Raw genomic sequence first — 17,303 nt, forward strand, 5'->3', positions numbered from 1 at the left:
TCTACGCCCTGACAGATTAGAACACTGCGTTTGAGAGAGTCAGTATTTAAACCATGAAAATCTATCTAAATTTAGTTTTAACTGTTAAAACTAAATAAAACTCTCAAGAAGAGCAGCACCACCTAATTAATTTGCTAAAAGTACACAGTAGTCAGACAGGCAGAAACAACTGGGACTACTGGAAATTGGGCCTAGCCTGTTTGGCTGACCAAGTTGTAGTCCTGATTTTAATAGAATATTGTAAAGGAAACTGAATCCAGAAGCTTTGGGCTCTGATTTCTGAGAGCTCAGAGGAGATACAGCAGGATCTTATCTCCTGGTGTGTATATTTCCAGATATCGTTTCAGCAAACACAGTAAAAACTTTTGAGTCTTTCCAGTAAACATGGAGTTCTGATGCCCTTACTCTATTTCCTATGGTGCGAATGAGCCCAGTGGTAATTTCTTCTGTACAAAGCAGTGGTGTTCAGTATGGGCTGAGGGATCCAAAATCTAAATCTGTGACTGATAAAATTGTCTTTTAAATTGGGTGTCACTACCCAGCTACATGAACAGTACTAAATTCCTTGGCTCTGTTATGCAGTAGTCAGATCTTGAAACCTCTTCAGATTTTGGTAAATTGTGACATTATCCTTCAGCACTTACTAGGTCAAGCAGGCAATAACCCTTCGCTCTGTGTACTCGTCACCCCAATCTGCTGCATCTTGTATAACTGAAATAAATAAAAAGAAATTAATTGGATCTTAGTGATTCCAACTGCATATCCGCCATTCACGGAACCTTTAGGTGGAGTGTTTACTCTGATTTGCCTTTTATTCATGGGAGGAATTATTAGTGATACAAGAAAAGCAATTGCTTGGTCCTGAGCTTTCAATCTCCTGTTCTCTTCTTTAGGGTCATAGGGGACACTTTCATATTCTAGATGTTTACAGCAGGGGTGAGGCAAGACAGTGGATTGATCCTGAAAAGTCCATTCAGTGCTGTAACCTGTATGATTTATTCGAAATAAAGATTACATCACAAGGAACAGTTTAAGGAATCTGAAACAGCTGCTGCCAGGGCGTATTCCAAGGTTAGACGTTGTGAGTTGTCTTGAGATGTGAGGGAAAATATCAGAGACCAGGACAAGCACAGAAATACAAAATTAGGTAGATGATGCGCACCTATGCTGTGTATGTTACCACTGAAGGGGTGTGATTGGGTATGATTGTGTTCAAGAATAAGCCAGTTTAGAGAAAGTAATTAAAAATCAATCATCATTTTTTCAGACTTCTCCTATAACTTATTCATAGCTGCTACCACTAAAAGCAAGATGTGTGCACAGAAAGATACTAACTTATTTTCTTTTTCTTTTCTGCTTTCAAATATGTTCAGTGTTCTTTAGACTCTAGTTTAAGAATCATGATTTGCTTGTTGAAGATACCTACCACTAGTGCCACCAGGGTAAGTTCCAAGAAGACAAAATTCTGTTGCCTCAGATTTAGCCAGCCTGTGCTATTGTATGAATGTGTTCTTATCCCCTGGCTAGGAAAGTGTTATATATAAGCATAAAATTGTGCAGTCCAATACTGTTTGGAGAATGATAAGAGCTTTGGAATCTAGGTTACAGTAAAGTGGGGGTAGAATTACATTCTTGTGTGGGTGTGAATGTATGTCTTCTTAAAGATTTGATGTTCTCCTTTTTTTATTCCTCTCATCTATTTTTTTCTTTTTTAAAAAAAGGTAATGAGCTTCCTTAGATGTTTTTCAGTACAATTCCACTGAAGTCAGTGAGGTTTTCCTGCATAAACTATGCAGAACCTCTTATAAACACCATGTCACAAGTGAAACTATTTTCCAACATTTTGTTTCTAATTTCTGACAGAAGCATGAAGGCATATGATACAGCTGTTTGACCAAAACAGTGTAAATCCCAGGCAGATAGCCTCTGAGCCAAAAATAATGCTGTTCCATTCACGTTTTCAGAGTTGGAATGCTCCTTTGCTTTTTTGGGCAACGAGTTACTGATTTCTGTAACACATGTCATTGCAGAGTCTTCTGGAACCTTTTTCAAAATTACTGAGTTTTGTAATTCAGAATGCCGTCTTCACTCTGGCCTACCTGGTGGAACTGTGTGGTTTGTGCTACCGAGCCTTCACAAAGGTAACAATGACACTGTATCTTCCTTTAGGGACAAGTGAAAACAGGACAAAGCTGTGCTTCCCACAAGTAGTTTGGAAGTAAAGATGAAATCAGTGTCAAGTTTCAGGCATGTCAACAGTTTTAGTGTAGTTTGGTTAATCAAGTAGTGATCATGATTCAGTACCTTTTAATAATGCTGAGTTTTACATTCACAGTAAAGACACAGATTATGGGAACCTGCTGCAAGTGTTGCTCAGAAAAGTATTTTGATGTGATTTTGGGACTTGGGCATTTTTTTCCTCATGTTGAGAAGATACCTGGTATTGATGCATCACTTAAAATGTCTGAACAGTCATATCTTTCCTAGTGCACAAGTTTAGACACATAACTTATGAGTAAAATCTTAAATATTCCTGGTAGTGCCTTTTGAGAGCGTGGCTGTGAGGGGAGGGAGTAGACAACTAAGATGGAAGACTCTGAGTTAGGAGCTTTCCATCTAAGATCCTGTTCATTCTGTATTAGGTATTTTCCTTTGGCATGTACGGCTGTAGCTGTGTAGAAAAGAGAACAGTATGTGTACACTTTTAAAAAGTTTGTAAGATTCCTGGATGAAAGCTATGGTGTACAAATAACACTTTAGTTATTACTCAGGTTCATTGTTGTAGCTATCAGTGAGAAGCTGAACAACAAAAAACCAATTGAACCTAAGGTCATATATACTCCATGACGTAGATTGTCAAGGTACTGAGCAAAAATGTTGCCTTAGCCACTAAGTGCACAGTTTCCCATGCTCGATACATTTGTCAGGACAGTAATTAATCCTCAGGGAATGTTCTATCATAAGCAGCTACATGATTTTCTGTTTTGATAATGTACAACTGGAACATGCATTGTTTGAGTCTTAACAGGACTTAAAATATCACTGGACAAACAATGAAGAAGAAATGATAAAAGCAATGACACTCTCACAGAAAAACTGCACCACAGGAAAATAAGAAACACTTTTACCAAATATAATTAAATAGAAATTAACAGTATGTTTAATCACAGCAAGCAAGTTCTAGCTTTTTGTCTTGTTTGAAAGAGAAGAGTTTATGAAATGGAATAATCCTGAATACAGAAGATATTGCCTAGCTTTTAGAAGTATTTTGAGTTAGATCTATAGTTAAGGGTTTGGACAAGGCAAAGTGAGAAAAATGTTAACTTGAAGTCCAATAGTGGTTTTTTTCATTGAAACAGAAAAGCCTCATTTAAAACTGAAGCAAAGATACTGCTCTTGCATTTGTGGTCTTACCAGAGTGTTTCGTATATCTGCTAAAGCAAATTCTGAACTACAGGAAATTTTTCACTTTCCTCAGGCTCTGCAGTTTCACAAAAATATAATAAAACCACATTATTAGAAAACCCACATGTGTCTCTTGCATGCTTGCTGGTTGGTTGCTCTATAAATATAGTGAGTACTTAATTGCACACAGGAAGCTTGGATTACAGTGCTTGGTAAAATCATCTTGATTTAGATTAATGCAACCCAATGACCCAGAAATGGAAGCATTAGTGAATGTTCTGCATTGTATAGCCACAAAATAGTTAATTTAGTGGAACTCCACACTACATTAACTTTGTTATTTCTGAAAGCTTACCGTAGTTTTGCCTTAGAAGTGTCAAATTAGTGACTGCTGTTAGAAAAAACCACCAAATCGGTTATGATGTCTGCCTTTTTTCTCTACAGTGGAAGTCACTGTAGGTAAATAGGAGTGTTGTGACAGAGTACCACATAAAAGTGAATTTCAGAATGAATATAATTTGTGAGCATTGAAACTATTCAAATGTAATTGCTTGTTTTGCAACATTGAGTGTGGTGACTGGAACAAAGCACCAACTTTCAGCTAAGCTGTGGAGGATTCTTGTCTTTTCAAAGAGCAAGCTACTCTGACATGCACTTTATAGAGGTCAGTGCTGTGCAACCACTCCAAATCTTTCTTTACTGCAACATTTTCCTGATACCCTGTGGTAGGAATATCTGAGTTTCTCATCTTGGAGCCTGAAGACTCAGGTCAATCTGATATTTCCTTGTCTGAGTTTCTGTTCCAGGTCAGCAATTTGTTTTTTTCAGTGCCTTTGGAACTCTCAGTTGAGAGCATCTCTTCGGTGGATAGTAATCTTATCTTTAGTTTTCCTTTCAAGTGTCTTAAGGTCCTAAATGGACACTTTTTGGCTTTCTTATCTCTTACAACTGCAGAAGCTTGAAGCTAAGCTTAACCTTTTGCTAGTATTCTGTTGTCCCTTACCAAGTAAATGCAGAATGCCACATGATTTTGCTACTGAATTTTTTGAAGAATATTATGTGGCAGATCTTCAGTATTTTTAATTACTGTAGTAGCAGTGGTGATAAAATAAAGATTTTTGCTTTATACTGGCTTACTTAGAGGACAGCATAACACTCCATTAAAGGTCCAAATTTACTCTTATTACTAAGTTTGGACCCTGAGGACTAGAACTTCAGGAGTTTCGTGTTCTACCTATTGACATGTGGTAAGTCACAATTTGAAGGTTGCAAAGCAGTTTTCTATAGGGAGGCATAGACATTTGAGAGTTAATTTGGCTGAACAGAGGCTGAAGTAGTTAGTGTATTCTTGATACTTCGGGTACCAAATTTCTATATGTGACTCCCCTGGGTGTTACTTTTATGGAACAATGGCCCTGTGACAGAGTATAAGTTCTAAAAGTATGTATAAACTAGATTTATGCATATTTATCACCAGCAGGATGATAGGAATAAGTAGGCCATTGACTTACCTGTCATCACTCCTGATTTACAGTGCAGGAAGCAAGAAGTCAGATGTCAAAAGAACATTTTGCCTGATTTTGCTCGATCTCTCTGCATTGCATGTGCTTAACAAACATTAAGAGTTTAGACTGTGAGATAGGAGACTTCTTTGAGAAAGAGGTAGTTAACTGCTGTATTATCCCTAAAGCCAAGAAAAGCTGGGGTTCATGAAGCCTATGCCTCCTTTCCAGTGTTCTGGCAAAGCAATTTATTGTGGCCCAATATCCTGTATAGCATAGATGTTGGTATGTAAAATAGTTGAATGCTTTTGAAAGAATTACGTCTTCCTTCTTTTTTCAGTGTGTGTAGACTACTGTACTGGGTTACTGATCAGAACTTCTGTCCACTCTTTGGGGGGGTGTAATTGTCAGCTGACTTGAGTGTGGCACTGCATAGTGTCTGTGTCTCAAGTCTGGGAAGGCATATGATGGTGGGAAGGGGCACTCTTCCTGGGGAATTCTAACAAGTAATCAGGATCTTTTTACGCTTTGAGTGTTGTGCACTGTTCTGGTTCTCCATTCCCACTCAGAATGTTGTAGTATCAGAGAAAGTTCAGGTAATGGTCTCAAGAATGATCAAATAGTTAGGTGAGTTCCACATACAGAGCAACTAAGTCAGAGCTCCTCAATCTGAAAGTTCAACAACTGGTGAGAATGTGAGAGAGGTCTGCAAGGTCACAAGTGATCCAGACAGGGATGGGTAATTCATTCCTTCCCAGTGGAAAGAACATACTAAGTTTGTAGGAACTAATCAAAGCACGTAAAGGGAAGTGATTCTTCAACAGTTTGTGACTCCTTACCAAGTACCATTTGTGCTAAAGGTTGACATGAGTCCCAGAGGTCAATGGACAGTTACATGGAAGAGAAATATATTGAGAGTCATGAATTATACAGAAACCATGCTGAGCTCAGAAGTTCCCTGAGCTGAAAATAGTTGGTAAAATTACACATGCTTGCCTTGTTCTTATTCTTCCTTTTGCTTCTGCTTATGGCCTTGTTGGAGATAAGTTACTGAAGATATTTGTTCTCATCTGACCTCTCCTGGATATTATTATATTGTGTAATTTTTATCAGAGCACCACTCATGCGTGTGGAATGTGTGACTTTTGAATATTTGTCCCCTCAAGCTGATTTTGGAGTGTTAGCTTCCTGCGAGTTTAGCTGCCTAGACTGCAGCAATGTAGTCAGACAAGGACAAGGACTGCAGTTTGGGACCCGTTCCATCATCTGAATATGTTATCTGTCTGCACACTCCATGTAATTGAAGGGGAGACTAGGAACCTGAAGTATGGTCTCTTGATTCACAGGCTGGCATATAACATCCGTGAAAGACGTACCATTCGGTTGTTTTGGCACCTTCTCCCAGATCAAGGCCTGATATTTAAAATCTGTTTTCTTTCAAAGCTATATGGGTGCTGTGGCAGACACGCACTGCTGCTGCACGCATTGTTTGACAGAGTGCCACAGAGGTGGTGTGGTGACCTCAGTCCTCTTAAGAGGAACCCTGGCGACTGCTTGGTCTGCTGCAACCAAAGGTCATTCTCACTTCCAGCTATTCATCTTCTCCTGTATGCAGCTGGAGGTGGCCTTCAAGTTGTCTCTCACTAACCTCATAAAACTTCTCTGAGGAAGAGACAAATGGTCACATTTTACAGATTTTTGTGGAGAAACTGAGGCCCTGACTGAGTAAAAATTTTCATACATTTAACTTAAGTGAACAGGCAAATGTGTGAGATTTACAAGATGGAGGATACTAGGTTTTAGATCTTAAACACACTTTAGATATGCTCTTCTTATTAGACAATTTATTTCATCTCTAGTGGTTGTCTGAAATAGAGCATGGTGCTCTTGCTGATCAAAATTCTTGAGTTGCTGTGGTCAGTAGCAGGTTCTATGTTTTTATCTTATTGTCTAAAGTCAGAGAATGACAAAGTAAGATGTATAACAAGCCTGTCTTATCTCTTGTACCTCCTTGCTGACTCAGCCCTACAACTCTATTCTTAGGCTTCTGTGTGCTAATCTCCACTGGCTGATTTCCCCCTATGTTTTAAAGTGTTTCTGTTGTAGCAGCTGTAGCCAAGACTGTTTTTATTGTGGAAGTGGAAAAGTACTGCCAGTCTAATGAGTGGAAATAGATGGTCCAGGCAGCTGTAGTGCAGGCACTCATTTTCTAAAGGGAGAAAACAACAGAAAAAGAATATGGTGAAAGGTAGACTGTTTTTGGCAGGTTCAGCGAAAGAATAATGCTAAATACCACACCAGTTTTGTTCTCCTGTGTCATTTCTTACTGCTTTCCCCTTTTCTCTTTGTATGGGACTACTTAATAAAAACTATGTTTGCATGCCTGGACTTTATAACTATTTTATAAAATCCATCTGTATCTCATGTGTGAAATATTAAATCTTGGATATAATTTCTGATAAAATGTTAGAAGCTTAGCAAGACGAGGAGCCCGGGCCCCCGGCGGGGGGAGAGGAAACAGTCCGACCAATATGGTTGATAAGAGCAAACTCCATTTATTAGCAGTCCAAAGGCACTTATATAGTATACCAGCTTGTTAACTCCTAAGTGGCTTAAAGCTTATCAAAACACATTTCTATTTCTACATAATTGGACTTACATTGGCAAGCTTCCATAGTCTTGTTATGATTAAAAGAATTCAGTGCCTATCTCCCTCGTTCATTCCCGGATAGTACAGCTGTGCCATTTCAAAACTCTCTTTGTTCCCGGCCCTGCTTGTTATTCTTCACACAGGGACCTTCCCATGGAAAGTTTTTCTCACACACAAGCCTTAAGCTTCCAGGCCTATTGCTTGCACAGTTCTTTTATTGATCCCAATAATTCTATTTCCCAACAATAAAACATAAAAGGAAAATCACCTTCATTGATGTCTGTTCAGTTAAGTCTGTAGAATTATATAAATGATGAGTGGTGATGTCTTTTTCTTAAGACAGCAGAAACCAGTACACTTTTGTAACTTTGTTGTTCTTAAACTTAGATAAAATGTATCTTTATGGTTTAGTAGTGGCTGTCAGTGAATTTCAGGACATTGACAATTCTGTATTTTTTGTTGTAGGAAAGGGACAAATTCTACTTGACGCGCTGTGTTATATTGGAGTTACTGCAAGCCCTCAAGTTAAAGTCGCCCTTACCAGACATGAATCTGCTGCTGTTGGTGCAGGTACAGGAGATTCTGATGTAATTCTCATACTGGTCCTATCTTGGCCCAACTTCAGGAGTGGGGCAGAGGCAGAAGAACTAAGTCCAGCATGGTTACAGAAAGTACCAGCAATGTTGGCGAAACAAGAACTTTTTGAATCCAAATCCAATTGCATTTGTATGCATTGGTGCATACATTTAGGCTCCTACATTAAAATTTAAGAAACTAAAGTTGGAATCCAAATTTCTCATAATGATAATGACCTGTGCATCATTGCTGATGGATTGAAGATCACAGAATATATCTTGAGTTGGAAGGGGCCCATAAGGGTTGAGTCCATTGAGTTTTATACCATGTCCTGATGGGGCAGCTGCCCCAGGTGCTGCCTTGTCTTCATATCCTAGCCTCAAACCCTGTCACCAGTTTGTGTGGGAGGGGGTGCTAGCTGATCATGGGCCACAACTCAGTTTCTGGCAGTAAGCTTGTCTGCAGTTCCTGAAGGCCATTTTCTTTTAACCTGTAGTTTTCCAGTAAAGAATACATTGACAATATTTCTGCTGCTTTCATTCTGTGGAGTCAAGCTAGCTTTTTCATTGGAAAATATGAGGAAATAAGATACAGACTTGTGAAAACTACTGCCTCCAAGAAGGCAAGTGTGACACAGTTTGGCACCACAAGCCTGTCCCATGAAAACAAGTTCTTGAAGTCCATCAAATGTAATCACAGGTAGTGGGCTCTCATTGTTTACAATGAGCTAACAATGATATGTTAGGAACTTAAATTTACAGACTTAAAATTATAGGGGACCAGCATAACAGCACTCCATAAGATTCAGGTGAGGTGTTTATTACATAAATCCGTCATAATGCTTCCAGCATCACAGCTCCATTCATTCTTTCCCATCCCATTATGGGTCAAAGCTTCATATAGCTTACTATGGACTCATTTTCTTTTGAGTACTGGTACATTGCTCATAGTAAGTAAGTCATTGCCAGTTGACAGAGAAATAATACTGACTAATAAAATTATATAGAAGTTAGGATAACTCTGAAAACAATTATTATGCCATCAGTGTTAGGGAGAGAAGTTGGGAAGGGAAGAATAACACATGAGTTTTTTTCTTTTGATGGTAAAGTGTTATTTTTTAAAATCCATTTTAAGTTAAAAAGCACAAGTTTGCCTTTTTTTTTTTTCTAATTATTATTAAACCCAAACATCTTTTTTTCAGTCCCAGTCACTACCATCAAATAACAACCACCAACCTCTTTCTGTCTTATGGCTGCAGTGATGCACCTTGAAACCATGTGCATTGGTTTTTGTTGACTTGAACTGACTTTTCCTGTATTACAGAATAAAGCAATTATTCTGCATTAGTCCTGTAGTTCAGTCCTGTGGCTACCCCAACGCATGACAATCCTCTAGTCTAGTCATGCCTGAATTTCTCATTTGAGAATGCAAACAGGCCATGTCAGTTTTGGCAGTGGGATTTAACTGATTAACACTTGTTCTTCATATTGGGTCAATTGCCTGAGAGACCCAGTAAGCAAAACTCTCTCTTACATTACCTATATCTCATAAAGATAAAATGATAATTGTCTGGGTTTTCCTCCTAGCACTGTTCCCATATGCTGTATTCACTTTGGGATGTATTCATACCTTACACAACAGCATCTAATGTGGATATAAATGTCTTTTATGATGTCTCTCTTTCAGAAGCTGATGAAGTGATTCATATTTCCTGCAATCCAAAGCAGCCAGCTTCTGTTTCTATGCAGTCAGTGGTGGAGAATAGGGGTTGTATTCAGACCATCTGCCGTAGATGCCTACTGGAGGCATGATGACAACTTCTCCCATTGACTGTGCAAATTGGCAGCTCTCAGTAGTATGTGGTCTGAATCCTTCAACAGCCTCTGGAATTGCAGTACCATAGTAACCACTAAGCCCATCTTCAGCACCACTGTAATTTAAGAAATCTACCAGTAGCATATGTATCTTATTTTTTAAATTTTCTCTGGTGCCATTAACAGAATGAAGGAATTGGTTCACCTCTTTACTACACAAAGCCACTACAATATTAATTCAGGTTGTATGCTTTTGAATGAATAAAGCCATGGCAGAGTTAACACAGCACCAAACGGAAGTGGTTTTAATTTCCAACAGTCATGTCTCCATGGACATATTAGCCTGTATGCAAGATTCTATACAGACACTGCACACAGAATACAGAGATTCTGTCAAAATGTTCCAGATAACAAAGGAGCTAGGAGCACTTTAATTTAATGATAGATCAGTTGTGGGCTGACTAACAAAGGAGTTCCTAGAAAGGTACATTTGACACCCACCTTTATCCAGATTACATATTGCCATCAGTGTCACTGGTGACATAAGACTAAGATGAGCATTAACTTTATCCCAGTTTACAAAGAATGAGAATTTTAACCAGATCACTCCAATCTTTGCATAGGTGTCCTAGATGATAAAGGGTACTGAAAGACTGTCTCCTTGATTTGTCCTAGCAAATGAAAGCCATCATGTACATGCTGCTGTTCCATGGGTTTCCATAGGAACTGCTTCTTCACACAGCATTTTGTTTCCCAGTACTTTTCTCTGCTCACATTTCATCAGCACACATCTTCAGGATTTCCATTGACTTCAAATTATACTGATGTCTCCTTAGAATTTGCTTGTTCAGTCAGGTTCTAAGATTCAGTGTACCTGATCTGTTTTGTTGTAAAGCTTGTGGAAATGTAAGAGTGAATTCTAGGGCTGTAAAGGATATTTTGAAATACTTTCATGAAGTGCAGTCAGTCACTGAGAGTACTGCTAACATATATATGCATTAGACAACAATAAAATATGGTAGTCAATATCTGTCTCAGTTTGTGAAAGTACCATGGTATCAATTAATTTTTAATAAGAAGGAAGATTAATGCTTAGACCTTAGCTGACAGTTATTTTCTGTCTGCTCCTTCTTAGAAAGTTACATTGCATCACTATGGACAAAAATTGCTCAAGTACAAATACAATGTTAGGACAAGAAGTTGTGGGAACAAGCAAATCATCTGCAGGGTGTCCAATGCATTATTGAAGTTTATAATGATTAAATAATGGTATTGGCAAGTTTAATGTATGAGTGATGTGGACTCTGGAGATTTTAGGTCAAGGGATTTGGAAATAAAAAGAAACAAGGAAAAAGGTAAAATAAAAGCATAAGAAAAGCAGTGAGAGAGATTCTACTGTGATAAAATGACACTGACCCTCTCTCAGAAACAGCTTGTTTATGTAGTATTGTGGCCTGTATTGTGCAGAAGTTATACCACACCATACTAGTATGTTGTCAGCTTCAAAGCTCTTCATCAAATGCATAATTGTAGAACTTGAGTGAACGTGTTATAATGTCACAGTGAAGAATATGGCATCCTGCCTTACCATTCTCTGTCATGGTTTACTCTATAATGAAAGAGGAACATTTGATATATGGAAGAAATAGCAAATATATATATTTTTTTCATAAAGAAATCCGATTTGTTACACAGTATTCTTCAAATTGCTCCTGCACAGCATATGTGTTAATTAAGCACATTAAAGTCAGATTTTTTTTCATTAAAATTATCTCATTTATAATGGTGAGTTAAGTAGGTTGTTTATAAAGAAAGAGATCTCTGAAGGCAAATTACCATGAATAAAAGCAAGAAGAGATCTGAACTGATTTTTAATGAAGTAATGAATAAATTATTAGTGTCTTCAGGTTCCTCAAAAAATAATTAAAAAATAACTTGTCTTTAATTTCTTCTTAGTTTGTTTGTGCAGATGCTGGAACAAAACTAGCTGAGTCAACAATCTTACATAAACAGATGATTGCCTCAATGCCTGGAGTAAGTAATGGACCAAAGTCCATTTCTTAGTTCTGTTGTTCTGATTTTTTAAAAAATACATCTTATTCAGCTTTCTTTGCTTCATTTTAATGTTCTTTCCTTTTATTTCTCCTCTGGTTGGCAAGATATATTACACGCTGGAGGTTGAGATGCCTCATCCTTTCTATTAACGGTGGAAAAGTTCTGAATTTGATGTTGCTTCCCTTGCTTTCACTGATAACCTTTAGTCATGTAATTGACTTCAGTGGAGCCTGGGCTCAAAAAAAAAAATCGAGAGCTGCAATTCTCAGTGGGGAACAGACCAGCTGAATGCATCAAAAATGGTACCAGGATGGTGTGGTAAATCCAGAATGGAAAGCTACAAGCCATTGCCTCCATTCTCACAAAAGATTATCTGATTAAAGAAGGGAGTTAATGGTATTTCTCTGGTAATGTATATAAGTCATTCATTTATATCCTGCTGATGAGTGTAGCTGAATTACAAATACTCCTAATTGCCTGGGCACTGAATATGCACCTGGTGAATATGGGAGGAAGTAGCACAATGGGAGGTCTTGACTTGTGACTGAGTACCCAAGCAGATGGAAGAGGGTTAGCCAAGGTTTGCCTCACAGGCTGAGTGAGGAAAACTTGTTTCCTTATGTGTGTCTCAGCTTTAGGGATGACTTAATAGGATCTTTCCCATGTATCTTCTGAAGTGCGTGATTTTTAAAATGCCAATCTTTAATAATACCTTTCCTCCCAACAGGATATTTTAATTTATACTTGCTTTAAATAGACAGACTAACACTGGTGTTACAAGGTGTGATAGGAACATGATCATTTCAGAAGAAATCACAGAAAATTAGGCTGCCTACTGACTGCATGAAACAGAATAGGTGGTTGGAGAGAAGTCTTGTGCAACTGAGCATTTATTTTCAGAGACTGGAGTGTAGCATCTTTCATAATTCTGTTATTCAATATTCTAGAAGCCAGGTTGAATCCTTAGTGCACATAAACTGGATGGAGGATATACTGACAGGGTTCCCAATGACCATATTTTACTGTTTTTTATTCCGTCATGAGAACTGACAGGAGCAACATTTGAAAATCCAGAAGGTGGCATAGTTCAACACTGTGTAGACTGATACTAACATACAAAAATGGGGAGTGCCCAGGTCAGTTTTTTAAATATAGAATGCTAGAATATATTTAAATATAGAATGCTTCAAATTTCAGCCTAAAACTCAACTGCAGCTTAATAATTTTGTGAACAAAACTATATCTAGTTCATTTGTATACTCAGGATAATCAGCTTCTATGCTTCAAAGTGCAGGTAATTAAAAAGAGGTCAAAGAACAGCAGTTTTCTTCTGTAAACTTTACTGCAATGTTTTGCCCTGAGCCTAGGACTTGGGATAAAGTAGATTTTGGTGACTTCAAAAAGATATCTAATTTAATAGTATGATCATTTAGCCTCAAAAGTTAAGCATTTCTTTTACTTGGCTCCTAAGAATGAGACATCCATAGGTCCCCTTGAATTCAGCTAGCATTATCTTCACCTCAGACTATTAACATATAAGCAGAGGTTTATGTGATACCTAGTGGGTCAGTTGTATCACCTTCGGAAAGCTTCCCCGCAGGGTTCTGTGATCTGTTCAAAGCCCTTATTTAATCTGACAGCTTTGTTCTGTTGACTGCTTTATGCACCTCAGGCACATCTGCTGAGGGCCAGATTCACATTTGTGACTGTTCTAGGAAAAGGATTATAAAAATTGGTACTGTGCAATACAGCACAGCACCACATTGAGTCCTTTTGTTTTCCCTTTGAGGTTGTTTTTGCTCTGGCACAGGTGGCTTCTTAATAAGCTTATACCTTTATGATCTAACTGGAGCCCTTAATAGCTTAAGTGCCATTATGATGCTGTATTTTGAATGTTTTTTCTTCAGGAATATACAAGAAATATTCATTAGTTTTTGCAAAAAGGAAAAAACATAATACATTTTGGTGACGTTCATTTTAGTGATGTTTACACATAAAATACCTAAAGCCAGCTATTTAAACTGTTTTTCCATCGTGATTAATGTGAATATAAGGGCATCTATGCCTGTGACTGAATTTTGTTTTCTTTGATTGTAACTGATTGGTTCAAATTGCAGAAATGCTCAGCTGCTTGAAAAACGGAGTTGTTCAATTCTCACTGAGTTTTTAAGACTTTGATTCTGGACTGCTGTAAATTTCAGGATGACATGACAAGAATATTCTTGAAAGTTTCATCAGTTAATCTTTTATTGCTGTGACAGATAAGAGTATTTTATGATGCATGAAGAAGCTACAGCAGCTGGGCTATCTTATGCTATAATCAGATAAGAGGACATAATACAGTGAGAAGAAGAACATCAAAGAATACCTATTCCTAATTATTCTAACTAAAAAGTAAAATAAAGAACTTGAGACAGACCAATTGTATTCTGGTGAAGCAAAACCTGGTACTTAAACTTATTTCTTTTATGTTTTAGTGTGGAACAGCAGCAATGGAATGCATGAGGCAGTATGTTGGGGAAGTGCTGGATTTCATTGCAGATATGCATACCTTAACCAAATTGAAGGTTGGTTCTGGTCATACATTGATCTAAAGTATATGACTTTTTTTAACAAAAATATGTTTTCTGTAAGGAACCTGCCAGGGAGACACGGTAGGAAGTGTTTGAGGATGACTGACAGGTTTTTTTTCCTTTCTCTTTTAAAAAATTGTTAATACTGTTATAGATTAGAGACTTCTGTGGCAGCAGTAAAAAGTAGCTTATGTGGTGTTGAAATGGAGGCTGATTCAAATATCATCAGCACACAATAAAAATGTGGGCTTGGTGTTTCTGAAATGTTGATCATAAGCAAATGTCATACCAAAGTCACTGTGAGAAGTAGTCGTGTTTAATATAACCCAGGGAAGCATAAAACTCCTTGCCTCTACAGGTAAGTACACTTTTGTGTGGGAAACCTGTGTCTCTTATATACACAGACACTTAAATTAATTGGAAGTTCAGAGGTAATTAAAATGCAGTAGTTGGCCTAAAAAAGGGGGGTGTCCTTTTTCTAATGGATGCTGTTGTTTTTATTGTCAGGTTATATTCTGTTGAGGTGGGGAAAAACCAAATAGCTCTTACCTCTGTAGTCCAAACTGCATTTTGGTTTCTTTATATTAGTTGGATGACAAATTGTTAAGAGTAGTGATAGGAAAATACTTCTGTCAACATAAAATACTTTATTTAGGAATGCATTTCATGAAAAGATCCTAGTAATCATTAGCTGATCAAAACCTAGAATTCCTGCTTCATATTCCTATTAAATTTCCTACAGAATGGAAATTCTCTATGATGTTTTGAAAAATAAATAGCCTAAGTAACAGTGCTGCTCTGAATTTTATTTATGAAGCAATGAAATGAGAATTTTTACCCCACTAGTTTCTCACACACTCACTTGTTCACAGTCCCCCTGGCTCCTCCACCCCACCTTTGCCCCAGAGGGGACACCTTATTGCAGGTTAATAATACTTACCACAAAAAGAAGAAGAATCCCAGCTAAACTGAAACTTGTATCTTGCATCTCACTGTAACTGTATTTTACTGGATAAAATATCCCTTTTCTTAGGTTCTCACCCTCCTGGCCATGAATTTCTTTGAATTTAAAAAAATAGTCTAAGGGAAGTAGCCTGTTATGCTGGAGTAGAAATTTACTTCAAAGCACAAAGTATTTAATCAGTTTAAGTTGAATTGGATTGCCTTCCCACTCTATCCTCTTAAGTTATTCATCCATTTCTCTTAAAGTTCAGAACTGCTTTCAGAATAGGTAGAGAAATGAATCATAAATGAGGCAAGAGATACATCTGGTTTGCTAGTTCCACAGGAAAAAAAAATGAACTTATCTGAAACCAGGAATGGGGAAAATTTGTTTATAAGTACTTGCAGGTATCCTCACTCCTGTGTAAAATGTTTCTTTAGAAAACTTTCTGTCATTTGGACTTTTTTTCCTTCTGCCCATCTCCCTTGAGCTGTAGTCTGATTTTTAGAGTTGTTCTTACCGAGCTGAAGTCTGATAAGATGAATACTTCTTATGCTCAGTGGGACTATTTATTTTAAAAAATTTTATGAATTGATATAGGTAGAACATGAGCTAAAATTTTGCCCATTTTTTCACTTTCATGTTTTGAAATTCGACAAGGAGCTTCCCAAATAAGTCATCTGCCCCATTTAAAACTAAGTCAGAAATTTCATGTTGTTTTGATTTAGCCATGTAATACAGGAATCTGAGGACAAAATTAGCATAATAGGAGATTCAAATATGACCATAATTTTATGTATTGTAAAGAATAAACTTTTCTGTCTTACAAAATTCAAAGGCAGTTTTTATTTAACCAGAAATTATTTAACACTTACTCTGCGGCTTCAACATATTTGAGAAAATATTTGTAAGTATTTCTAAGTTTACAAATAGTCAGAACTTCAAACAAGTTCACAGCATTTATATTCAAATTGCAAGCTCATTTACTATATTTCCTTACATTGCTTGGGTTTTATTTACAGCGGTGTTACTCACTAGAAAATGAGTCCTAAGTTCATCCAGTTGTACGATTTCTTATGAAAAGTGTGTATTATCAACAGCATGTGGGGTCGATATCTAGAAAAGAATGCTATATGATTTATATGACCAGTAACAATCCCAACAGCAGAAGCTTAATGTTGGTTTCCAAATTTGGAACTTTCTGCTCTCTCTAGGAATTCAGTGAACAGAAATAGTTAAAGTTGTGTATCTATACCTAATGTCATCTTTTGAGTGTCCAATAATAATGTCTGTGAAAGAGGCTAATTATTTTCAGTCCTGTGTGTTAGCAACCACTGCATTATAAAAAAGGTATAAATGTTAATTCTCAAGATAATCACATTTCAGTGTACTGTTTCTGTTCAGTTTATTATGATTTTTTTTTTCTCTTTGGGATAACATTTTAATTGGTAAAGTTTGGCAGGATTTTATTTAGAAAATTCCACCATTTTTGAAGGTTTATAATGTATTTACCTGCAAAACTGTCTATCCTTTTTACTTGTCTATATAACAAAGTCATTAGATATTCATGCTGGTACATTGGGGTTTTTTCTCTTGAAAGAGACTTTAAGTAAGTGCAATTTGAGAGTGTAAGTTTCTGAGGTCAGATATTTATCTGTTACAGAAATACTATTGGTTCACTGATTTTTATCCTGTTATAATAATTGAATAACTGATGACCTGATTTTCTTGTGTGAAGCATATGGCTCTCCTTTTAAGCGAGCAACTGCAGTCAGCCTGTGTTCT

At 37.2% G+C, this 17,303-nt stretch overlaps 1 protein-coding gene across 8 annotated transcripts in view; it reads left to right on the forward strand.

The window, feature by feature from the left end:
* Positions 1-17,303, forward strand: part of UNC79 (unc-79 homolog, NALCN channel complex subunit) — a 136,611-nt gene that overhangs the window by 77,352 nt on the left and 41,956 nt on the right. For all 8 annotated transcript variants that reach the window (XR_011151457.1, XM_069018144.1, XM_069018138.1 and 5 more), the window contains 5 exons: positions 1,374-1,442; positions 2,031-2,141; positions 8,023-8,127; positions 11,904-11,981; positions 14,480-14,569. Coding sequence is in view for 7 of the 8 variants with exons in the window: in XM_069018144.1 (XP_068874245.1) it covers positions 1,374-1,442; positions 2,031-2,141; positions 8,023-8,127; positions 11,904-11,981; positions 14,480-14,569 (453 nt within the window). In the remaining variant the exon portion in view is untranslated. The remainder of the gene's footprint in view (positions 1-1,373; positions 1,443-2,030; positions 2,142-8,022; positions 8,128-11,903; positions 11,982-14,479; positions 14,570-17,303) is intronic.

Source organism: Aphelocoma coerulescens, chromosome 5, assembly GCF_041296385.1.
Source record: "Aphelocoma coerulescens isolate FSJ_1873_10779 chromosome 5, UR_Acoe_1.0, whole genome shotgun sequence".
Lineage (NCBI taxonomy): Eukaryota > Metazoa > Chordata > Aves > Passeriformes > Corvidae > Aphelocoma > Aphelocoma coerulescens.